Source organism: Pipra filicauda, unplaced genomic scaffold (genome assembly GCF_003945595.2).
Source record: "Pipra filicauda isolate LSUMZ 115617 unplaced genomic scaffold, ASM394559v2 scaffold380_size693359_pilon, whole genome shotgun sequence".
Taxonomy (NCBI): Eukaryota; Metazoa; Chordata; class Aves; order Passeriformes; family Pipridae; genus Pipra; species Pipra filicauda.
The window spans coordinates 114,638-136,525 of record NW_024104510.1 but is presented as its reverse complement, the minus strand read 5'-3'; the positions used below and the strand labels follow the sequence as shown (position 1 = coordinate 136,525).

General features: G+C 44.9%; 1 protein-coding gene across 1 annotated transcript in view; it reads right to left on the bottom strand.

The window, feature by feature from the left end:
* Positions 1-19,745, bottom strand: part of GRIP2 (glutamate receptor interacting protein 2) — a 261,637-nt gene extending 241,892 nt beyond the window's left edge. The window contains exon 1 of the mRNA XM_027713821.2: positions 19,612-19,745. Coding sequence (XP_027569622.1) covers positions 19,612-19,666 — 55 coding nt within the window. The 5' untranslated portion in view covers positions 19,667-19,745. The remainder of the gene's footprint in view (positions 1-19,611) is intronic.
* Between the last annotated feature and the right edge of the window lie 2,143 nt (positions 19,746-21,888).

Genomic DNA, 21,888 nt, shown 5'->3' with positions numbered 1-21,888 from the left:
TCTGAATCACTAATCACAACCTCCACTAAAGAACAACTCAAATTTCACTTTTACTGAGTCTCCAGTTCCATTCCCTCCTGCCTTGAGGTCAGCAAAGAGGCTTCCCAGATGGGACACCCGCCCTCTCTGGACATCTTCACCTGCCTTGTTAAAACACACCCAAGTATTACAGAGGGCTTGAACTTATTTATTACACCCATCACTTACTACCAACCATGGCAGAGAGCTGGACTCAGCAGCAAGGGCGTCTCCACCTCAGCTCCCCTTCACAGCCAAAGGGGGAAGCAGACCCTGCTGACATCATCCACATGGATCTGCCAGGTCCTGGATGAGGCAAAAGGAGATAAACCACTGACTTCCCTTCTGCAGCAAGGAAGGGGGACAGACAGGCAAAGTGAGGCAACAAATCTCATCCTACAGCATCTTCATTTGCAGCTTGCCAACAAGGAGAGCCTCCAACCATCTGCTCCGAGTGAAGTGTTGGGGAAATATGGAAAAGGAACTCGAGAATTAAATGATGCTGACAGTGAATGAAAACTGCCAGTGTGTCTCAGTGTGTCTGAGAGCTGAAAGGAAGCTGGTGCATGTGACACCTCAAAACCTTACACCAAAACAACAAACAAACAAAAAGAAACACAGAGATGGGAAGTGTTATTGAAGGGCTGGCAGAGGACTGAGTTTCAGATAATAAGCTCAGACTGGCTGTCCAATGATGCTCAACAGTCAGAGATAAGGACAATCCTCATATATTTCCATTTCCTTGCCTCTGACCTCAGTTATAACTGTATCTTCCAATAGTGGCTTAAGAACTCTACAATTCTTATTTGGGCAAGGAGCAAGGAGGCAGGACCAGGGTGGTCCATTTTGGAGGTGAGAATAACTAAGTCATCGCTTTTACAATGTTAAACTTTATCAAGCTTTAAAAAAAAAAAAAAAAAAAAAAAAAAAAAAAAAAAAAAAAAAAAAAAAAAGACTTAAAGGTACTTCCACATTCTTCCATCACAACAGAAAGCCAGCAACTTGTATTTAACTTGCGTACCTTCTTGCATTCCTCTTGGACTTCATCTTCTATTGCCTCATTTCTTCAAGCCCCAATCCCAAGGCTCTAGAGGAAGCCAGACAGCCCCTTCACTCTGGTCAGGTTCCATCAGGGTTTGGGACACCACTGAAGATAATGTAAGGGCTTAGAGACAAGAAGCCATAAAAATGAAAAAAGTCCCCAGAAGAGATCCATAACAACCTTGAGAATAATGTGCAGTAAGTCACGTTAGACACCCCAGCACCACTAGTCGAGAGCAGAAGGTAGGTAAGCTTTCAAGTCCATTGTGACCTGCCAAGTATGTTGCATAAACACACGGAGAGCAGTGAAACAATCTGGCCGACAAATTTCTTGATTCACAGGAGATCTGGACAGGCAAAGGCTTGATCCATGATACCACAATAGGTTACGTAAGAAGACCGCGGACAGGGAGGATTGAAACACCCACTGGAAGGCTAAACCAAGGTGGTGCCAGGGCACAAAAGGGACAAGGGAGAGCTGTTTGCAACTCTCTGTGAAGAGAGACACATTGCACTGCTCAGTCCCCCAAGCCAATTCAAACAGCCTCAAACTGTTATTCCCTCTTTTTACACCCAAATCTTCCTCTCAGACATAAGTACTTAGCTGAAAATGAACTCTCAACACTGGGGAAGTACAACTTCAAGTTTTTTTAGTACTTGAATCTTGTTTCATTCCTCCCCCCCTAAACAATCCTGAGAACTAAACAAGCTATTACTGAGCTGCTTGCAAGGGTTTACTTTGAGTTTTGGAGCTCATTTCAGTAATCAGACTGTTTGGTTTGCTTTTTTGCAATGCAGTGATTTGTGCTGCTGGAAACTGTATCCACTGCAGAGGCAGCACTTGGAGTAGTCTGAAGGTGCTTTACTATTCCCTTTCTTCTTGTTTTTTTGGATGGATTTTTGGGCCTTTGCCTGAGACAGCGTATGCATATAGATAACGTAAAATGACTGCTTCCAAAGGCTCCCTGCTGCAAGTGCTCAGGGTGGAGGTAAGGGGAGTCAGGGGCTCATGGAACAAAAGCCCTATCTGACCTCACATCCCTTCACTGGGTTCAACTTCTGAGTTCCTCCCTGCTCAAGAGCAAGGCAAGAGCTCTCATTTCTCTCTGGCAACCTGTCTCCTCCAGAAGCACTTCAGCATTCCTCCTCCAGATGTCATGGGATTTCCATCCTTGCTCACTAACAACAGCATTTCGCCTAGTGCAGCTTCTGGTCCTGGGCAAGAGGATCAGCACCACCTCTTCTGCTCATCTGCTTTGCTGTGGTCTCTTTCCCTTCTTCAGCCCTGGGTGTTTAGCCCTCTCACAAACATTTGCAACACTCACAAACACTGTCATTCTAGAATCCCACTATGAGGCTTCCAGTGACAACACTCCTCCTGCAGGCTGGGGGAATCCAGGACATCTCAGCCCAAGACTTGCTGCTGTTTTAGCAGCAGTCACATGCAGAGAGATATGTACCAGCAGTGGCATTCCAGGGTGTACACATGGTTAAAACAGAGATGCATTTATGCTTGTTGTGTCCCTTGGGATAGAGATTGTGATGAGAGCCATCACTGCTGCCAGAAAGAGAGGATTTCGGGATTGCCATATGAAAGCTGGAAGTACCCAGACAGGTAACGCAGTGCCCACACCAGCACTGCACCACTGGGAAAAGCTGGCAGGTAATACATATGCTGCTCACAGAAGTGCTTTAATGGGACCAGTTCATACCCCACCGTCAGTTACTGAGAGAGGGAAAAGCAGCAACCTCCGAGAGGACTCAGTAGCCTGGGAAGAAGGAACAGACCTGCTCAGCTCTGCATGTGATTTGCAAGACTGCAGCCTGAATAACAATTCTTTAGCTCTAAAACACTTGCACCAGAAGACTTTGCTAAAAGCTCCTTGTTCCATACCATAGGATATTTATATTCCACTGGGTTTAGAGAAGTGGAAACTCAATGTCCACAGAGGAGCCCTGGGCAAGCCTTCACCCTGCCCTCCAGGAGCATCACTTCCCCTGCCCTGCTTCAGCTCTACACATAGCCACAAGCTTTCTAAACTGATTTGAGAGCCTGTAACATCCAGGCACTGGAAATTTGAGAGAAAAAGGGTTTGCCAACATTAGGAAGAGCTGATAAAGCAGACTCTCCTAGCTTATTAGAAGAGCTTCTTGCAGCAGCTGAAATAATCTTGCATAATGGGACTTCAAGACAAGATAAGAAAGAAACTGGAAAGGCATTTGCAGAAATACCTAGGAAGCTTTAAACTCTAAGGAGGGCAAGCACTATGTATCTGGTCACGCATCTCACAGCAGCTTTGCAATAGATGCTCACTGCCAGAAACCACAATGAACCAATGGCAGACCCTGCCAGCACCCTCCTCTCCTGCTCCTCCTGTGCACAGGGATGGCCATGCAACTGCAAGCGAGGTACAATGAACTGCTTGCACATCTCCATTGCCCTCCACCTAATCACAGTGCAGCCAATAAATTTGGCACTGATGACAGTAAGATTACCCACACATCAGGCACAGCAGACAAGGAGACAGTCTTTCACTCAAGTGACAGCTGTTTCTGCAAACGCAGATGTCTGCACACAAGATTTTAAAATATACATCCATGTGTAGAGGAAAAAACCCCAACCACACAAATAATCACAAACACACATCATCAGTTCCTCCTTGGATGCTTCAGAAAACCTGTCCCACAGAGTTCAGTTACTGTCAGGGAAGGCATTTTTTTCATTACCTCTGCTTTTCTACCAACCACATGCAGCGGTTACCCCTGGGAAGAAGCATGTAGGCACTTTTCAAGGAAGGCATTTTTGTAAAGAAATATTTTTTCCTCTTACAAAAAAAAAAAAACCCAACCCACACATATTCTTTGCTTTCTATTTGGTAATAAAAAATACTGAAAGCCAAGTTCCTCACATCTAAATTAATTTTAAATGCACTGCTTCATAACTATATGCAGAGAAGAATAGTACACACAAGTTTGGCTAGCAAGAGCCTGACAAGACAAATAGATGGGGCAAGAGGGGAAACAGGTCTTTGATATCATCACAGGTAGCACTATGGAAATTTTAGAATGCATGACAGTTTGTTTCACTTTGAAAAACAACGGTAACAAAAACAACAGCCAAGCCAAGAGGAAAAATGCTAAGTGGCTCTCAACTGGATTTGGGACAGCAGATATATCCTAAATTAAAATGTGTTAATATTTTGGCAAAACAACAAAAACAAACAAGAAAACCTACACACAAAAAACCCTACACAACACCACACACACATCAAAACCAACTGTCTAACTTCCAGGTTCAGATGGTTCTCGTAGAACTGGAAACATGGGGAATAGTCACAGGACCTCCAGAAAGGGGAACACAAGTAGCACAGATAGCTCAGGGATAGCTCAGATCTACATTTCAACCTTTAAAGGATAAATCCAGTTTCAAAATAAATTACCAGACAAACTGAATTTCAACAACTTTCTTCACTTGATGGCTGCATTGCCTAGCAGCACAGAAGTGGCTTTCTCCCTTCACTCTCCTTTTTTAAGCAAAAGAAGTCCTAATTCATAGAAGGATCAAATTAAGTCCTCATGCATCCTCCATACAATTTACTCCTCGCGTTTCCTATAAAGTCATGGGAATCAGAAAACATTTCTGAGGGTGTCTCAAGAGATCACCAAGCCCACGCTTTCTTCACCAATGTTTTTGTAACAGCTTTCAATTTGCTGCCATCTTAAAAACACAAGGAGCATATTCTCTTTTCCTTTAGAAGGTCATTAAAGAAAGGGTTGACTTCTACCAGACCCTCAACAGATACCAGGGAAATCTCAATCTATTTGTCCACAGTGACAACTCATCACTATCCAAGTAAGCCCAAGTACAGTTTTCTAGCCACCGCATAATAGCTTCATCCAGTCCATCTTTCCACAGCTCATCTTCCATAATTTTCAAAAGAAGTTAAAGAAATTAACATGAGAACAATCTCATGCTGACTGAGAATGTTTCTGGTAATTTATAATCCCAGTTCTGCTCCTAGGAAATTGGCCAATATTTAATATACAACCTTATCTGAACACCCCCACAGCAAAGCTTCATAAAGAACACTGAAAGATAACAATCATGGAATTTTAAAATCATAAATTACAGACCTATAACGCCTCCAATTCAGACCCATAAAGTCTCCAATTCACTTGGAGAAGAAGAGGAGCTATAAATTAGAAGAAATACAAGCTGTGGAACAATACCTCTGTGCTAGATTTCACTTTATATACCCAGAATAAATTTCCATTTCAGACAGGGGGAGATCTGTTTACTTATTTTCATGAAAAATGGATGCCACAGAATAGATCTATCTAGAGCATGATGTATTATTTCTTAATATGCCTTGTTGGATGGTAAGAAAAATGTAATCAAAATTAACTCCAAGGCCAACATAAAACACCAATGCACTAGAAGTTGCCCCACAGGTTTTTGCTAAGAGCACAAATAGCCAGCAAGCGAGACATCTTAGCAAACAAATACAAGGATCCAGATTCCTTGGGACCACTTAGCTGAACTCTATTAAAATCCCCCTTTCTCCATTTCTACCTGAACCTCAAAAGTCAAGGGCTACAAAGCTGTAACTCCATGGCCCGTGCAGAAATTTATTGCCTTGAAATGCAAATAGTTTTAAAGTAACAAAATAGTTCAAACTGCCAGTGTGTGAAAAGAAAAAGTTATTATTTTATAGTGATCAGAGGTGTCTGAGGTGCTTCAGAGAACACACAGAAAGGCACAATCCCTGTGGACCTTACAATCCAATTAACTTAATTAACCGTGTTATTTCCCTAGTTCCTGGTAACTCCTTAAATCAATGAACTAAGACTTAATAGCAAAGTACATCACTAGCAGCTTTATTGATCATATCTGCACACTGACTGAACTCCCAAAATCACAACTAGGTGCAAAACAGAAGATACTTCAGTAGCAGACTTTCACTTTATTATCCCAAAGCCCAGTGCAGGTACCAGAGATAGTAATCAAGGGGTAGGGACTGAAATTTTAACAGCGAGAAAGCAAATAAGCATGGGCTCAATGTTAGCCTACAGTACAAGAAGAAAAAATCATTATGGTATTATTTGATATTAAAATTAAAATTTTACATTTGTTCATCACTACTCACGAAGAAGAATCTCAGTATTTTACCAGTTAATAAGGAGGCCAGACCTGCAGTCACTCAGTTCTCCACAACTCCTGTGGCTACCTAAAGCCCAGCATAAGCAAGCAGCTCCTCAGCCTGGGCAGGGGGGAACAGAAAGGGCCACTACAACTTCACTAAGAAGAAAAACTGCAGGGAATTTACCCGCAAGATAATTGAGACACCCCCATTCAAGGAGATCTCTAATGGAAGAGGTGTTTTGCACCAGCTTAAACCACACTACCCACCACTGCCACATCTCCTCAGCAAGGGCACAACACTCAAGACCAGCAGGAAGACCACAGCCAAGCGTAGACACAAAGCACATATCCCTGATTTTGTCTTCCAGCACGAGACAGTGTCAGTCTCTTTCCATATTGCCAGTGACTCTTCAGTGCATCTCCTCTGCTGCCAGCAGTGTAACCACACAGCCCTGCAACACAGCACAGCCATGGCCAGGAACTGGCTGTAAGCTCTGCACTGAGCTTGCAAGGCCTCAGCACTGAGACTCACCAGGCTTGCTCTGTCTGAGCTTTTCCTGTCTGCCCAAGGCTTCCTTTTACTCGATACAGCTGTGGCAGCAACTTCTGTAATTGGCCAGGTATCTTTAGCTTTGTGGTACACCTCTGCATGGTACCACCACAGTTTTATAAGGGCACTTACAGCAAGCAGTTGTTCTATCAAGAATGAGATTTATGACCAACACAATGACAACAGTTGCAGAGAAATAATGCACTTGAGAAGCAGGAATATAGGACATGGCAGAAGGGAACACCAGCACACAGTGGCAAGCAATGAAGCACCAACTTGACAGTGGAGACCCCACAGCTCTGAACAACTTGCCCATGATCAGTTAAAGAAATGCACACCTGGAGCTGGACTAAACTGCTTGTAGGGATAATGAACAGAACAAATAGCATCCAACATACACAAGCTGTAACATAGCCTGGTGCTGCAGACTGATGAGCAAAGGTGTGAAAGTGTTTTAGCAAACAAAAACAACCCAAAGCAGATCCTAACTGGAGAAGAAGAAACCATCAACATGAATATCATATCGTCTCACTGAATAACAGGCGTGTATAGCAATTTTAGCTGTGTTATTACCCTTTCTTTGTCTGTAACAATTACAGCTGGACTTCCAAGGATTAGACTCTCACAATTACACTCACAAGAAGTTGTTGGTTTTTTATATATAAGTTGTGCTGCTTCTTCACCCATAAAAAAAAATTTAGTGCAACAGCAGTCACACACAGTGTAGAGCAACAGCAGACTTCAGAAGACCCCTTAATCCCCTTTCTCCAGCTCTTGTCCAGGATGATCTATTACTAGCTCCTAATGGCACTGAGGAGGTTGTTCATTTTCGAATAGGTCAGTGACTCATCATTTTAACTCACTTCCCTCTGCTAGGAAAAAAAAAAAGAAAAAAAAAAATCAATGAGCTCATGGAAAGAGCATTATCCTGGATGATTGGTGTTTTAACATCTTACTTACAGGGAAAGTAGACCCGAGAGGTCCCTTCCTATGCTGGGTCACTGCAGTTGGCCAGGAGGATGGACTCAGCCTCCTGGTGGGAAGCAACTACCTCCTGGAAAGAGGACACCTTTCCACATGGAGTTTTTGTGGAGGATGGGTAGATTTGTGTGTCTTCTCTTGCAGTGAAATGGGAATATTATACACTAGGGGAGAGTTGCACTTCCTAATAAACCCATCCAGTCATGGTACAATCCTAAAAACCACCTCCATCCTCTTGCTTGCTTGGCTGCATAAATTACTTTTCCTGCGCCCCAAAACACCATCAGCAACACTCTCACAGCCCAGATCAAAGGTTATGTTGTATGATAGCATCTGTTTCACCTCTGACTTGTGAGCCTGACTAAGTCACTGCATCCAAATGAGTTTAACAGCTTGCCAGTGGGTAACCAACCCAGTTGGTTAGTGGCAGGTTGAGGAGGTGACAGGTACATGGGAAACAGCAGTCACACACTGACTGTCACATTGGCTCAGCAGTGACTCATCACAGGAAATCTGCTGGGCTCCAGCAGTAGGGTTTGCAGTGGGGCACAGTGTCCAGAGATGAGTTCGCAAAGCTGGAGGCTGTAACAACTTTAGGGGTGCCTTCCTGGTGTTTACTTGGGGTGGAGGTTCAACAGGTCAAATGCTTGATTAACCCACTGTACAGGGCCACAGTTAATAAAGATATTACATTATAATATTATACTCAAGGGCTATGAAAAGCCTCTAGAAGCAATTCACCCTAGAGTCACATTAAAAAAAAATCTGCACACGGTCATATACACAGGGAATTCCTCAGCTGTTTTCAAGCTGCAGAGGCTGCCATGATCACCTGCTCCTGCAATGCAAGGGCTGCTTTGTCAGTGGTTTTGCTTTACATCCCACTGAACAGACCTTCCACTTCTACACGGGGTCTATGCCAGCGTGCCCATCACACCGATACTGGAGCACGAGGGACCTGCCTGCAGCGCAATTCAACACTGCTCTCTCTGCACACCACTGAGCAGCACCTCCAGCCTACAGCCAGCTGTGCAGAGCTGGATTTCTGTAAGAAGCTCACAGCTGCAGAGAGAGATAACAGTGAAACAAGCCCCTTCACTCCACAATCCTGCAGTTGCTATCCCTCGCTCCCACTTCTGTGCTCTCCACCACTGCATTGAAACCCAGCACCACCACTGCAGCTTGCAATTAAACATCGTGGCATGAATTTGCAGGAGAGAAAAGCACAGAAAAACACCACCCTGAGGACTTAAAGCTCACTAAATATGTCAGTGGCAAGACAATGAAGGGTAGTCAGGAATCTGCACCCCCTTGCTGTGCCCAGAAGCCCCCGGAGAGGAGCAGCTGCTTCAAGCAACAGTCAGGGAAGCAGATGGGTGGCAGAGGACAGTGCTCCTTGGCCAAAAGCCACGCTCCCTCTTAATTATTCAGACACAGAAACTGGATGGCATTCGTGGCAGCGCTGCCTGTCACTGAATTTCTCCAGGCAGGACGTGACCCTTGGCAAGGGGCAGCCCCAAAGTGCAGGGGCAGTGCCAGCTGCCAGAGCAGTGCGGGGTTCTCTATGAAGCAAGCCTGGCTCTGCAAGTGGGAGGCACACAGCTCCTGCACAGCCTGTCCCCAGGCAAGGACACCTTACAGCAAGCCCTAGAGAAACCACCATCACAGCCTGGTTTGCACATGTTTTGCTTTCTGATCCCCCACCCACTTACTAACAAGCCCCTGTGTAAGCACAGTAACTGTAAAGGAATTATATTAAAAGTAGGACAGGATATGCCAAAAAGCCAATTACAATGGCTGTTCTGAACAAAACAACCCAGGAGCCATCCCTAGACATGGCCAAACAGCCTTGGCAGGTGATGGGTGGAGGAAAAGCATAATAAATACAATTAAACAAGCAAGACAGACAGCTCAGCTTTGTGTTACATGTGAAATGCAGTCTCCAGAGGCTGAGGAAACAGCATGACTGACTAGGGCAAATTTTGAAATTCCTCAAAGGCAGGTTGCCTAGATGTGCAGCCAGACCCAGGCTGACAGAAATGCTGCTAACAGCACCTAATTTGCTAGAGGATCATCACTTGATGTAACGGATGGAAACTAGATTAGATAGCTGGTAAACTCATAGCACAGTTCATTACTGTAGAGGGAAATTTTTGCCCATTGAAACAGAACTTTTTGGTGTGCCCAGTTGTATGATACAACAGATTTGCAACCCTCTGACAGAAAGACAATATCACATTTTTTCCAAATATTTGGCACAGCTGGCATAATTCTGAATATGAAGATGCTAAGCAGAGAAAGACAGCCATGAAGTTACACTTAATAACTGTAGTTCCATGCCCACTTTGATCTGAGCATCAAAACCTTCTAAAGTCTAGTCATTATCCACGTTCTGTAGACAAGAAGACTGGGGCATGCAGAAGTTTTCAGACTGGTTTTCCAAGTGGCACAGAACTCCTCACTCCCATTAATCTCAACTGACAGAAAAAATTCCCCAACACTTAGAAACTAAATTATAATTTTATTTTGCTCCAAGCCCTACACTTGGTCAGGAACAGAGTTACACACAGCACCAAAAGGCCTGTGGCTCAATCTCCAACATTAACCACCTCATTAATAAGTGCCAGCCACACCAGAATTGCTGCAGTTACCAGTGGACCACAGCCTGATCTGTTGAGGAACACAGCAGCTATTTAATGCAACCAGGTGCTACTGCACAAGGTGTTTGGATGGGATGCAACGAAGGACAAAGTCCATGAAACATTCTGGAGTAGCAAAATACAGCCAGTAAGTTGGAGCTTGCTCACACCATCAATATCTCATCTAAATGCCTGCCATGGGATTTGCAGCATGCCTGAACTTTGCTTTTGTTTGAAACAGCCTAGAGGCAGCAGGCCAGTCTACAGCTCCAGTGGAGACAGAGTTCAAACATGTTACCTGACCTACCTTCCAATTGAAAAGGAACCTCCACAACTCACAGCTTCTGTGTTAAAGACCAATTTAAGCCAGTTATTCAAAAGCTGTTTGCAAATGTTATTTAAAAAAGGCAGGAACACCAAGCTATTTTTCTTTTCATCCTTATTTACTCTCCAGCAACTTGTATTGATTTCTGCAATGCAATTAAAGCAATTCTTGTCTTTCATCTCCTCCAGTGCTGCCAACGGCTCTGCTTCCTGGTCATTGGTGCACTTTTCCTGGGACTGAACATTAGCTTTCAAATTCGTTCCTCCACTCCCCATTCTTTCTTACTAGTCTAGAAAGACATCCTTATATAAAGGAAAAAAAATACTCCTGCAGTTTAAAGGGCCTCAGCCATTGGCAGGAATAAAAAGACAAAGGAGAGCATTGACAGTTGCCACGACAGTATCCACAATTCCACATCCTCTCTGGATACCAAGATACAGAAGCAGAAAGGGGCTGTTGATTATGTCCAGTTCCTACATATCAGGTGTGTGGGTCAACCACAGACCAGCTCTGAGCAGCTGTGTCCTTCACCAAGCACAGAGTTGCTCTCCTCCTGGGACCTGGAGGGACGCATTCCACAGGAGTGCATCTCACAGCATGAGGCCACAGGAGGGTTTATATAAGTTCCTGAAGACTGACAGCCAAAGAGACAACGTATCTTCCCAGCTCAGAGGTGAAAACCAAAGATGGAAGAAGGCTGAAAAAAGACAGTGCTCCCAAGGGGGAAGAAGACAGAGACAGCACCACTCTGCACCTCGCACAGATCTGCCTGCCCTCCCATCCCAAAAGGGAGGTTTGTGAGGGTATTTTTTACAGACATGACTCCATGTACAATAAGGAGATTGACTGCCTCCTATTCCAAGATTAAAGTAAACAAAAGAACATTTAATCTAGAAACAAGTTATTCATTCCCAACAGTACCCTCTCTTCAGGATTAACACATAGCCCCTAGACAAGCTGCTACAAATACTAACACATTCTCCCAGCTCTTCACTAAATTCATCCCGCTGTGACAGCCCCAGAGAATTTCCCTGACTTCCAGTAATCAAAAGCTATGGATCTGGGCAAGATAGTTTTAATGAGGGAGCCCCCACTCCTGGAAACAGCAGTTCCTGGAACACACATAGAAAAACTAAACCTGCATCAGGAAAGCTCACTGATACCAAATAAGAAGAGAGCAACTTAGCATCGCTAATTTCTGCAAAACTGTCACAGTGCCTGACAGTTTGCCTTATTATCTTATTTTTCTCCTTCTTTCTTTGCATCTCATTTTCTCATTTGTTGCTAAATCTTCAAGGCCTCTGCTGCAAGGGAATGCAAACAAAGACAAGCCCTCCACCCCCACCCCAGTCTACACCCTGCATCTATGGTGACTATAGTCAAACTGGGACCAAATATAAGACAGGGACCCTCTGTGCCCAGACACTGTACAATCATCTCAACTTTGCCGTGAGAACAGAGAAGAAAAAATTTGGTTTTTTTTTTTTATAAGTGAAAGACACAAGAAAAAAAAAAATCCAGAGGCCAATCTCGGCTCAATCCCATGGGACCCAAGTGAGATCTCTCAGGCTTGATGTAAGCCTTGCCTCTAGTAGCATCTCCCCTCCTGGGCTGTATGAGGCAATACTCAAACATGAGCTGGGACCTTTATTTCTCTGTACTGATGAATGAATTGTCACCAGGATGACTAACAGCATCACATGTACAAGAAAAGGTGACAACACCTATAATCCAAATAAATGCCCCAAAGAGCCTCTGACTGGCAGCAAAGCAGCAGCTGAGGTTAATAGAAGTACTAAAACAAGAGCTCTCTAGTGTTTTGTTCACAGTGAAAATCAAGTTGTTAAGCAAAAAAGTGTGTTACTTTATAGACAACTCAAAGATTGTAGCACTGAATTTATTTTGCAGTCTCAGCAAGAGGTTTCTACTCGTCAAGCCACAGCAGCTTAGCTGGCAGGGTCACTGACACCTCTACTTAACACAGATAAGACACAGATAAAGCCCCATCCTAATGCACAACATTTCCTTGATCTCAAATAGCACGATAGGCCCCTTCCCCTTAAAGGCAGAGTGGTCTTGATGCCAAATACCTGAAGCTGTCAGAGGAAAATGTTTTATTGAACTGATTTCCCGGTGGAAAGCGGCTCTCCCAGTGCTATCAACAGAATCAGCAAATTTTGCTGGAGCCAGAAAACAGTTTTGGCTCAAAAGTGAAAGCCAGTAATTGTAGATACCAAGTTCATTTAACATTAATGAGGGGAAAGTCAGTAACAAGGAAATCACCATAATTGTAGAATTTATTTGTTTTAGCAACCTTATTTGAATTCCTTTATTTTCCAAAGATAGATGAGAAAAATGGGAGAAAATAAAAAGGATAATTCATTCTCTTGACAGAACAAGTGGGCTGAAAAAAAATCCTGCTTGAATTTTAAAGCTTCATTACATTTTCTATTAATGGAAGGAGTCAACAGGAAGACCAAGTATAATGAGGCAAAATGCAAACCCTTCCAAGAGGGAATGTTTAATTCCACTGTGTGGTTCACCCAGGCCAAGCACTTAATATTTCCAACAGAAACCATCAGCATGGGATTTATTTTCCTGATCAAACACTGCTTATGTTCCAATCCCTGTTACACCAGTGTCAGTCCATAGTAGCTATACTTATTTCAGGAATGCAAACAGATATTTAGGTGGTGTAACTGCATTTAGTCCAAGAAGGGCATGAAGCAGAAGTCCCCATACACAGGAACATTCACTGGAGCAGGAGACTTGTGGCCTCTCTGGGAAAAGAGATCATCATGGGGAAAAAAAACTTTTACTTGCTCTAGACATTATGCAACCCTTCTGGGCATAGATCACTGCTCTGAACTTCAACGGTTAGGTCTGGCTTTTAAAAGAAATGGCTCCATTTATGTGATGCAAAGCTCCAAAAATGCCCAATTCGCTCTCTTAGGGCTCATCTACAAAGGGATAATTCAGTAGAGTTATACTCCTATAATTATTCTACTATATTTACAGCTCTAAATTAACTCCCTTTTCAAAATAAGTAATCTTACTCCACTATAATGAAGTCAAATAATTAACAAAATAGTCAGTAAAATGGGACACACATGAAAAGGCCTACACAGTTTTAGCCATATGAAGGGATAACCTGGCATAGAGTTCATGCCCAGGTGGACACCCCTCCTTTGCCTATCACTAAGCAGCTCCCCAGCACTTGTGTCTACTTAGACGAGACAAAGAGCAAATGAAAAAAAGGCAGAGTGAATAAATCACCTCAGACATGCCACACACCTTGGTTTAACCTGCACAACCTTCATTTAAGTACAACCCAGAGTAACAGAAGACCTCTGGGTCAGCAGCTGCAGTCACAGCTCAAGACTGGAGCAGTTTCAAAGACCGCATCTGTGTCCTGCTTTTTCACTACACTTGGCATGAGCCCACAGAAACACCAACAGGTTTGGAGAACAGCAAGTATGGCCTGAATCCAGACAGATCTGGCACTTCTCACTCCAAAACTCTCCTGGCTACCACAGTTCGTGGTTTCCATCAAGGTCTTCAGTCGTGAAAGGTTCCCCCCCCCAACACTTTCCAAACTTGGCAGCTCTAAAGAGAGAGCATGCCAAACCAAATCACTGCAGCTAATGCCTTGGTCAGCACTGAGCACCATCACTCAATATTGCTAATAAAGTCTCATTCTCAAGAAGCCCCACAGATTCTAACAGCATAAACGAGAGCACAGAACCCACAATGTCCATACAGTTTCACACAGCCAAACTCTGCGGACACAAGATCACATTCAGGTTGTAAAATCTGGCAGATCACTTCCAAAAGCAACATAATGATCAATCTCTGTCTTTAATCCAATTCCAATGAGGCTTTAGAGTCATTCCATAAAACCCTTGTGGCTTCAAGTTGTGCAAGACTTCTCAATCAGAGCTAAATTTTATGACTGCTGAAGTACAGGATCAAAGGCAGCAGCCCAAACTCAGCAGTGTGACAGCCAGCCAGGAGGGAAGCAGACAAGCACTCTACTCACTCAATGGGTGCCAAATCCTCATCAACATATTAATGAGTGAAAAAAGACCCCATCAAAGTCTAGCAGGATTTGCTCTGACTGTCCTATCAGTTTGATAAGTGAACATTATCCCTTAAGCATTACCACCACAGCCTTCATGCAATCCTAACTCCCCACCACACTTCACCGGAGGGTCAGAACCTCTATTTTTACATTTTGTTTAAAAGCAGTGGCCTGTATAATGAGGAGTGCCAACAAACAGCAGCCCATAAATTCCTGAGCACTGTATGTGCACAAGTCCTCATCTCCAACAAAGCTCAGATGCCCTGTAAAGCAAGAGTATCACATGCAGAAATACAGCATGTATCTATACAGCAGACAGATGTAACAGTCTCAGAACAGTTCTCTTGCACACTACTTAAGTGACAGCTACCCAGCTGAATTTCTTTACTGAAAATTGAGTGCCAGTACAATAGATCATGTCATTGTAGGTTTGGACAAAAGGACTCTGTAAGACAATGTCTTAAAACTGAACAGACTCAACCTGGCACTGGACAATAGTCCTAAGATGACTTGATAAATACAAAATAATTGATAAATACCTCCTTTCTGAACGACTGAATTATTTCTGATGTGGTAAGCACAAGACCAAACACTTATTTTTAAGCAGCAGAATAGATTTAAAGTTCTGCACACCACACTGTTTCCAAGATCAAAATGTTTATGGGTAAGTGAACAAAAGACAATTTGCATTTTTTTAAAACAGTTATTCTATTTTAGTTATTCTACACATAACATGCATGTCACAAACAGCATAGAACTCAGTGGAAGATCTTCTAATTTTCTGCTAATCCTGCAAAACCAGCCAGTTTCTATCTTAGTGGGGTGTTTCTCCTTGATGCATGTGAATAAGTAAAGAATACCATTTCCAGTCATAACCATAGTTTCATAGCTATGGAGGAAAACATCCCAGTACACTGTTCTGAGGACAGAAAAAAAAGCTGATGTCCATAGCCCAGCTGTTATAAGCCTCCTCAAAACAGACTGATGTGATATTTGTACCTTTCCATTATAAAAACTTAAACAGCTCTGCCAAAACCATGAAAATCCACCCCCCCCGCTAAATTTTCCCAAGGGTCCCACTCCTGCCAAACTGTACCTGCAGTAAAATAGGGCAGCTGAGAAAGTAAAAACCCCATTGCAAGATCTCTCTTTTTTGCCCTCATCCTGCAAATCAACCTGCATCACAAAGGATTTCCTTTTCCATGCACCACAGGACACCTCTGCTCATGGCTGCACAGCAGCAAAATGCCCCTATATGCTCCTACAGCTGTTTCCAAGGTAACCAGCATGGAGCTATATACAAGGGAAGGAAGCAAAGAGCAGCAATGCAATCCTGCAATACTGTCACTTTTTGGAGCAGGTCTGAGTTGCCCCTTTCCCCTTCCTCTCCTTTCCAGCTGCCCCATGAGTCGTGCAAGGGGTGGATAACTCACTCAACATTTTGTAATTCCATTACATCAGTCTTTCTAAAGGTCTGAGTTTGGGCTTTTTATAAGGCATCGTATTGGAGTTTTAAAGGTGAGAGTCAAATTTTCTGCCTTTACTCAAGAAAAACCATCTGGGGGAGGAAAGGGAATTATATCAACCACCTAAATTTACACTCAAATTCTATATTTGCTCCTCGTAGAAGCAGAAAAACATCTCAGGTTTAGCAAAGGTTGTCTGCCCACTACTGTGACCTGTCTTCTACAAGTCCTGTGCATCTAGATAACACTCACTTTCATCAGTTTGGATAAAAGTATCTCCACTGTTCAGCCTGCAGATACCGTTTATCCTTTCTAGACATACAGTTTCCACATCCACTCAGATATGCCAAAAATCACAGAGACTTTCCCACCTGCCCACATACATTCTTGTTCCTAAAGCAGAAATTAGCCTTTGCTTCCTTTGCTACTGAAAACCTCTGAGCAGCTAGCATGCAGTCCAAATCCTGCAGTCCTCACATAAAGGACAGCAGCACAAGGAGGAAAATTGGGATGGGAAAGGGTCTGGCACAGCCAAGTAGTTCTCATTACTGACTCAAAAAAGGACCAGTTATCAGGGATGTAAATCAGCACAAGATCTGGTCCCACAGTGATGGACAGAACTGCCAGGCAATATGCTCTAAGCTCTGCTTCCAGGTCTGAGACAACCCCACAGTCAGGCAGGGTTAGGAGCTGATCAACCTCTCAGCTCAGGAATAACAAGGCTGTTACCAATACAGACTGAAGAGAACACATTTTCCACCAAGAATTTCCAAGTCATTAACATCAGTTTTTTTTTTCCTGCATGAAACAGAGTAAGGAGTAATCCCATGTGTCAGTCTCTTGTGATTGGAAACAACAAAATGTTGTTCCCAACACTTTACAAAATGAAGCATTTCTGCACACTGGTCAGAAGTCACTCCCATCTTCCAAGAGACAGAAATTTTAAGGCAAAACATGCATGAAGGGTCTCGTTGTGGGTGATGGTCTGAAATAGCAACTGTACTTCAGCACAGTTCACGTATATCTTGCATTTTCCTGTGTGACTTACCATGGCTAACCTTTTGAATATCAACTGTGATTAATGAAGCTTCCAATCCAACTCTGAATGGCTGCAAATTGCAAGAGATACTCATTATACTCAGTAACCAAAATACACCACTCTTCTAATCACAACTGCACTCCTGCTGAACACCAGGACACTTCCTTTGGAAGCTCAAGTAGTGCCATCCTCAGAGGAAGTGAACACTCTAATGGGTCAGAGCACCCAGGCCTGGGGGAGAAGCTCCCCAGCTTAGATATAAAAAACCCCACACCTACCACATCTGCATAGGCATGGAGATGCCAACAAGGCAGACATAACTTGCTCAGAATAAGGAAAACCAGAAGTCTGTATTTCTTCATAGACTGATTGAAGGTTGGTTTGCAAAATCAAAATCTGAACAGAACCCTGCAGAGATTTCTTGCAGTGTTTTTATAGAATGGTTTGGGTTGGAAGGGACCTTAAAAGTTATCTAGTTCCAATCCCCCTGCCGTGAGCAACAAAACATCATGACGTAAAGCCTTTTCTAGCATCCAGTTAAAGCCTGTACCATACCTGTTAACACTGCAGTGCTACAAAAACATTACCAAATACTTCCTCTGCTGCCCCTGCAGAATTATGAGCTGCAACACAACCAGCAAACCAGTCGCCTTAGGGAAAGGGGAAAGAAGTTCCCTACAAACTGAGCACATTCCTTAGCAGGCACATACCTCCTCCTCTTCACAGCACATCGGCTCAAGCCTGCGAGATTCATCCCTCCAGATAAACTATTTTGTGATTAAATGGTAACTTCCTAACACCAACTACTGTTTGAGCCACCCGTGGAAATAAATGCAATGTACTCAAGGGATGCACATCAGTCACAGACTCATTGCAGTGCTGGGACTGAAGTCAGAGGGAAGGGAGATGAGGAGGAAAGGCATTACACAGACCCCAGAGACAAGAGCCAGTACCTACACATATGATGTCACAGAGAGAGTAACCTGGCAAACAGACTAACCCAGCACAGCTGTACATCAGGAGCTCACTGCTTTAGAGGTTTTATAAGCCCCCCTTCCCCCCAAGCCATCCCTGGTCCAACAGTGCAAGAAGCATCCCTGTCAGCTGCATCAGGGCAGCGTTACAAAGCACTGCACCATAACAGGGCTGAATTCACGCCAACAGGTCTCACTGTGTAGAGCGGAGGATTAACTTACTGTTCTACAGGACAAGATTTTTAATAGCTCTATCTCAGGAGGCTCTGAGGGGAAGCCGTGGTCCTAGAGCAAATAAATGGTGTTCTCCCAAAGCAGTAGAAGCAAGGACAAGCATCAGAAAGAAACAGCAGCTAAACGTCTGACACCTTACAGGGCATCTAGCAGCACAATTTCTCTCTGTGCTTATTAACCAGCAGGATCAGAGTACTGCCTGATTTTTTTCATTACTTACACCAAATGTTGCAACAGTGCCACTTTAGATATTTGGTAAGTCTGCTTACCAGTGCACAGTCTAAAGAGACAGTCAGGTGAAGGGATGCAAAAGAAAAACCTGCCATTAGCTACTTGCACCAAAGCAGCTGAGGCTCGTAAGGCACACGTTCCTTCTTTTTTCTGCCCGTCCCTGATCAGCTCCTCCACCTGAGTCCACTGAGAGCACAGGAGAACTGCGCTTCACTTCAAAGACGTAAACTTTCCCCACCGCTCTCATCCCTGCTCATGTACAAACGCAGGAGCCGGAGTGCAACGTTTAAACCTCCCTTATGCTGTGCCACCTTGTGGATGTCTTCTCCCGACTTTTATGAGCCGCAGGTCCAGCACTTATTTAACATCACACTCTTGAGCATGTAAACAAAATAATTCACAGTCACTGTGAGCAACAGTAAGCAGCATAATAGGAAGCAGATTACCGTAACACGTCCTCTGTGCAATTCGCAAACCCTTTAATCCCCAGGTGGAGCAGGGCACTGGGAAAAACTGCCAGCTGAAAACAGCATCACCAGTAGCTTTAGAAAGTTGGGGCTCAGATGCTGCAAGCCCCCCTAAATATCCAAAAAGCACCACGCAGCCACCTCTCGCTCAGGTTTGCCCCCATCACTCGAAGAAGAAAACCCCAAAGCAGAGACCAAGCACGCCCGGGGATGGACGGGCAGATTTGCTGCGGCAAAGTTTACCGGCACGAAGAGAGCATCCCTCCTCCAACCCCTTCATCCACGGAGCTCCATGCCAGCAGAGCACTGTCCCCCTCCCAGCGAGAGATGTACCACCCTCACCCCTCAAAGAACAACAGAAAAGGGGAAGCGGAGGGCAAACCCGAGCACCTCCAGCTCTCCTTTCCCCCCGCCGCGCTCACCGTCCTCTTGCATCCGCTGCAGGCACAGGGCGAGGCTCTTCCTCCAGCCCGGCATCGCGGCGGGGGCAGCGCTGCCGCCCCCCGGGGCAGCGGCACGGCTGGAGGGGCCCGGGGGGGCCGGCGGGAGCGGCGGGCGCTGCCGAGCGCGGCCGGGCTCCCCGGCGCTTTATGGCCGGGCGGTGCATGCGGCGGCGGCGGGGCCGGGGCCGGGCGGGGAGCGCTGCCCGCCCCCGTCTGCGCACAGCCCGGGCCGCCCGCCGCGCAGGTGCGCTCCCCCCGCCGCGGGGGCGGGCGAGCGGCGAGCTCGGGGGAGGGGGGGCTAGAAGCGGTTCTGTCGATATGTATGTATTGTGTATTTTCCCCTGGTGCGGTTCTACGCAGACAGGTTGGGCCCGGCTGTGAACAGGCACCGGGGCTGCGACCCACAGTGGCGTTCCTGCGGGTCCCAAATCGCCGGCTGGCGTTGAACAGAACACATGCCCGGGAAAGGGATGGAGAGCACACTGATCCCGTTCTACATTCCCTTTACAGCTGTAGCCTGGCGTCTCTTCCCTTCACCAAGCGGCAGCTGCCTGGCAGCCCCACACAGGTGCGCGCATCGACGCGTGTGTTTATTCTGAAGTTGGGTTCTCTGGTAAATAAAGTTGCACAACAGCCAGGCTGATCTGCTTCATCTTTTTCACCACCACTCGCAAGCAGCTAAAGTGTATGGGGGGCGGGGGGAGACAGGGACTTAAAAGCATCTTTGTCATTTCTTAATATTCCAGAGGTTTCAGTGCTTTTACAGGGACACAAAGGAGATGCTTATTGTATATGCCAGGGCATTCGTGTTTTTAATTTCCTGGGGGCAACATATCTCTGCAATGACTAGCAGCTTTTTTTGTTCTTCATGAGGTCTTTTATTAGCTGGCGGGTAGGTCTCACTCTGCATCTCTGCCTCCCTTTGTGAGAGTGATGATATTATGTGCAACATCTGCTATAATCTCAAATATTAGGAACCAGACTCTTCTTGGGTTAGCATGAGCTAATTCCAGTTTTGGAAGGCTAGTGTCTGACACCACCCAGATCGGACAGGGCAGCTACAATAGCAAAATAATACACCTATCTAGATGCATCCATGTGGAATTCAGCTTAATTTTTAGTCCAGTTTTTCTGTCCCTACCTGCATGAAAAGCAGTTGTAGGACAGCCAAGCACCCTGCTAAAAGGCAGCAGCTTCACCCTCTGTGCCTTGCCCACAGCTCACATCTGAGGAGCTTTTCCATTTCAGGAGCTGCCAGCCAGACTTACAGGGCAGCCAAATGTGGCATGGAGTATGCCAGGCTGGGCAGTAGGGGTCTGGAAGCCTCTTCAACACCTGATGAAAACTGAAGTAGCCCAACCCCAAGGTACTTGGGAGAGAATCTGCTTGGGAAAGAACCTCCTGGAGCTCTGAGCACATCAAGGGAAAAAAACAGTTTCTGCAGAAAGGACTGAAAGCAGAAACCTAAGAAAGTCCATGACTTTGGGGGAGTCTGCTTGATGAGAAACCTGACTGAGGTACTTGATTTAAAGACCTACAGTTAAACTAGGTTTTTTTTATTATTACTCCCCCCTCCCAAGTTCTTGAAGACCAGTGTGGGAGCTGGGCTGAAGAGGATCTGTTTAGAAGTTAGAGCTGTAGCATGTGTTCCCAGTGAGTTAAGATGGGATAATCATAAACCCATGAGCCCTCTTCGTTTAAGCATAAAAGTTTGCAACACTGCAGAGGGCAGAGAGCAGCATGCAATGCCTGAGAACTGCATGAGAGGTTCCCATCGCAGCAGAGAGCAGCACTGTCCAGGCTGATTCACTTCCACATTTCTAGTCAGGGCGTTACCCATCAGTTTAAAGGACAGTGATTGGAGTGATGGCACCTGAAGGCTTATTCCAACCAGCTGGAGCAATCACTTCTAAGAGAGATTTCCTGAGGACTATCAGCAGCAGGAACATAGCCAGAGCTCAGACCTGCCTATCCTTCACTAGCAGCACAGAAAAATTCACAGACACAAAAAGATATTTTTGCGCACATTTACTATCAGACTGGAAACAAAAGAATGGATCAAGTCCCCATTCAGCTACAGCTTCTTAAAGAGCAACTTCCCTTACACTAAATACAGCACATTTGCTCAGCTTATTCCTCAGGGGAGAAACACAGCCCCCTGCAATTTCATTGCAGATGTTCCTGGTACCTTTGGAACTCACAAGGAATCACAACTCCACAGCTAGATTGGACTAGGGCACATCATGCTAACTTATA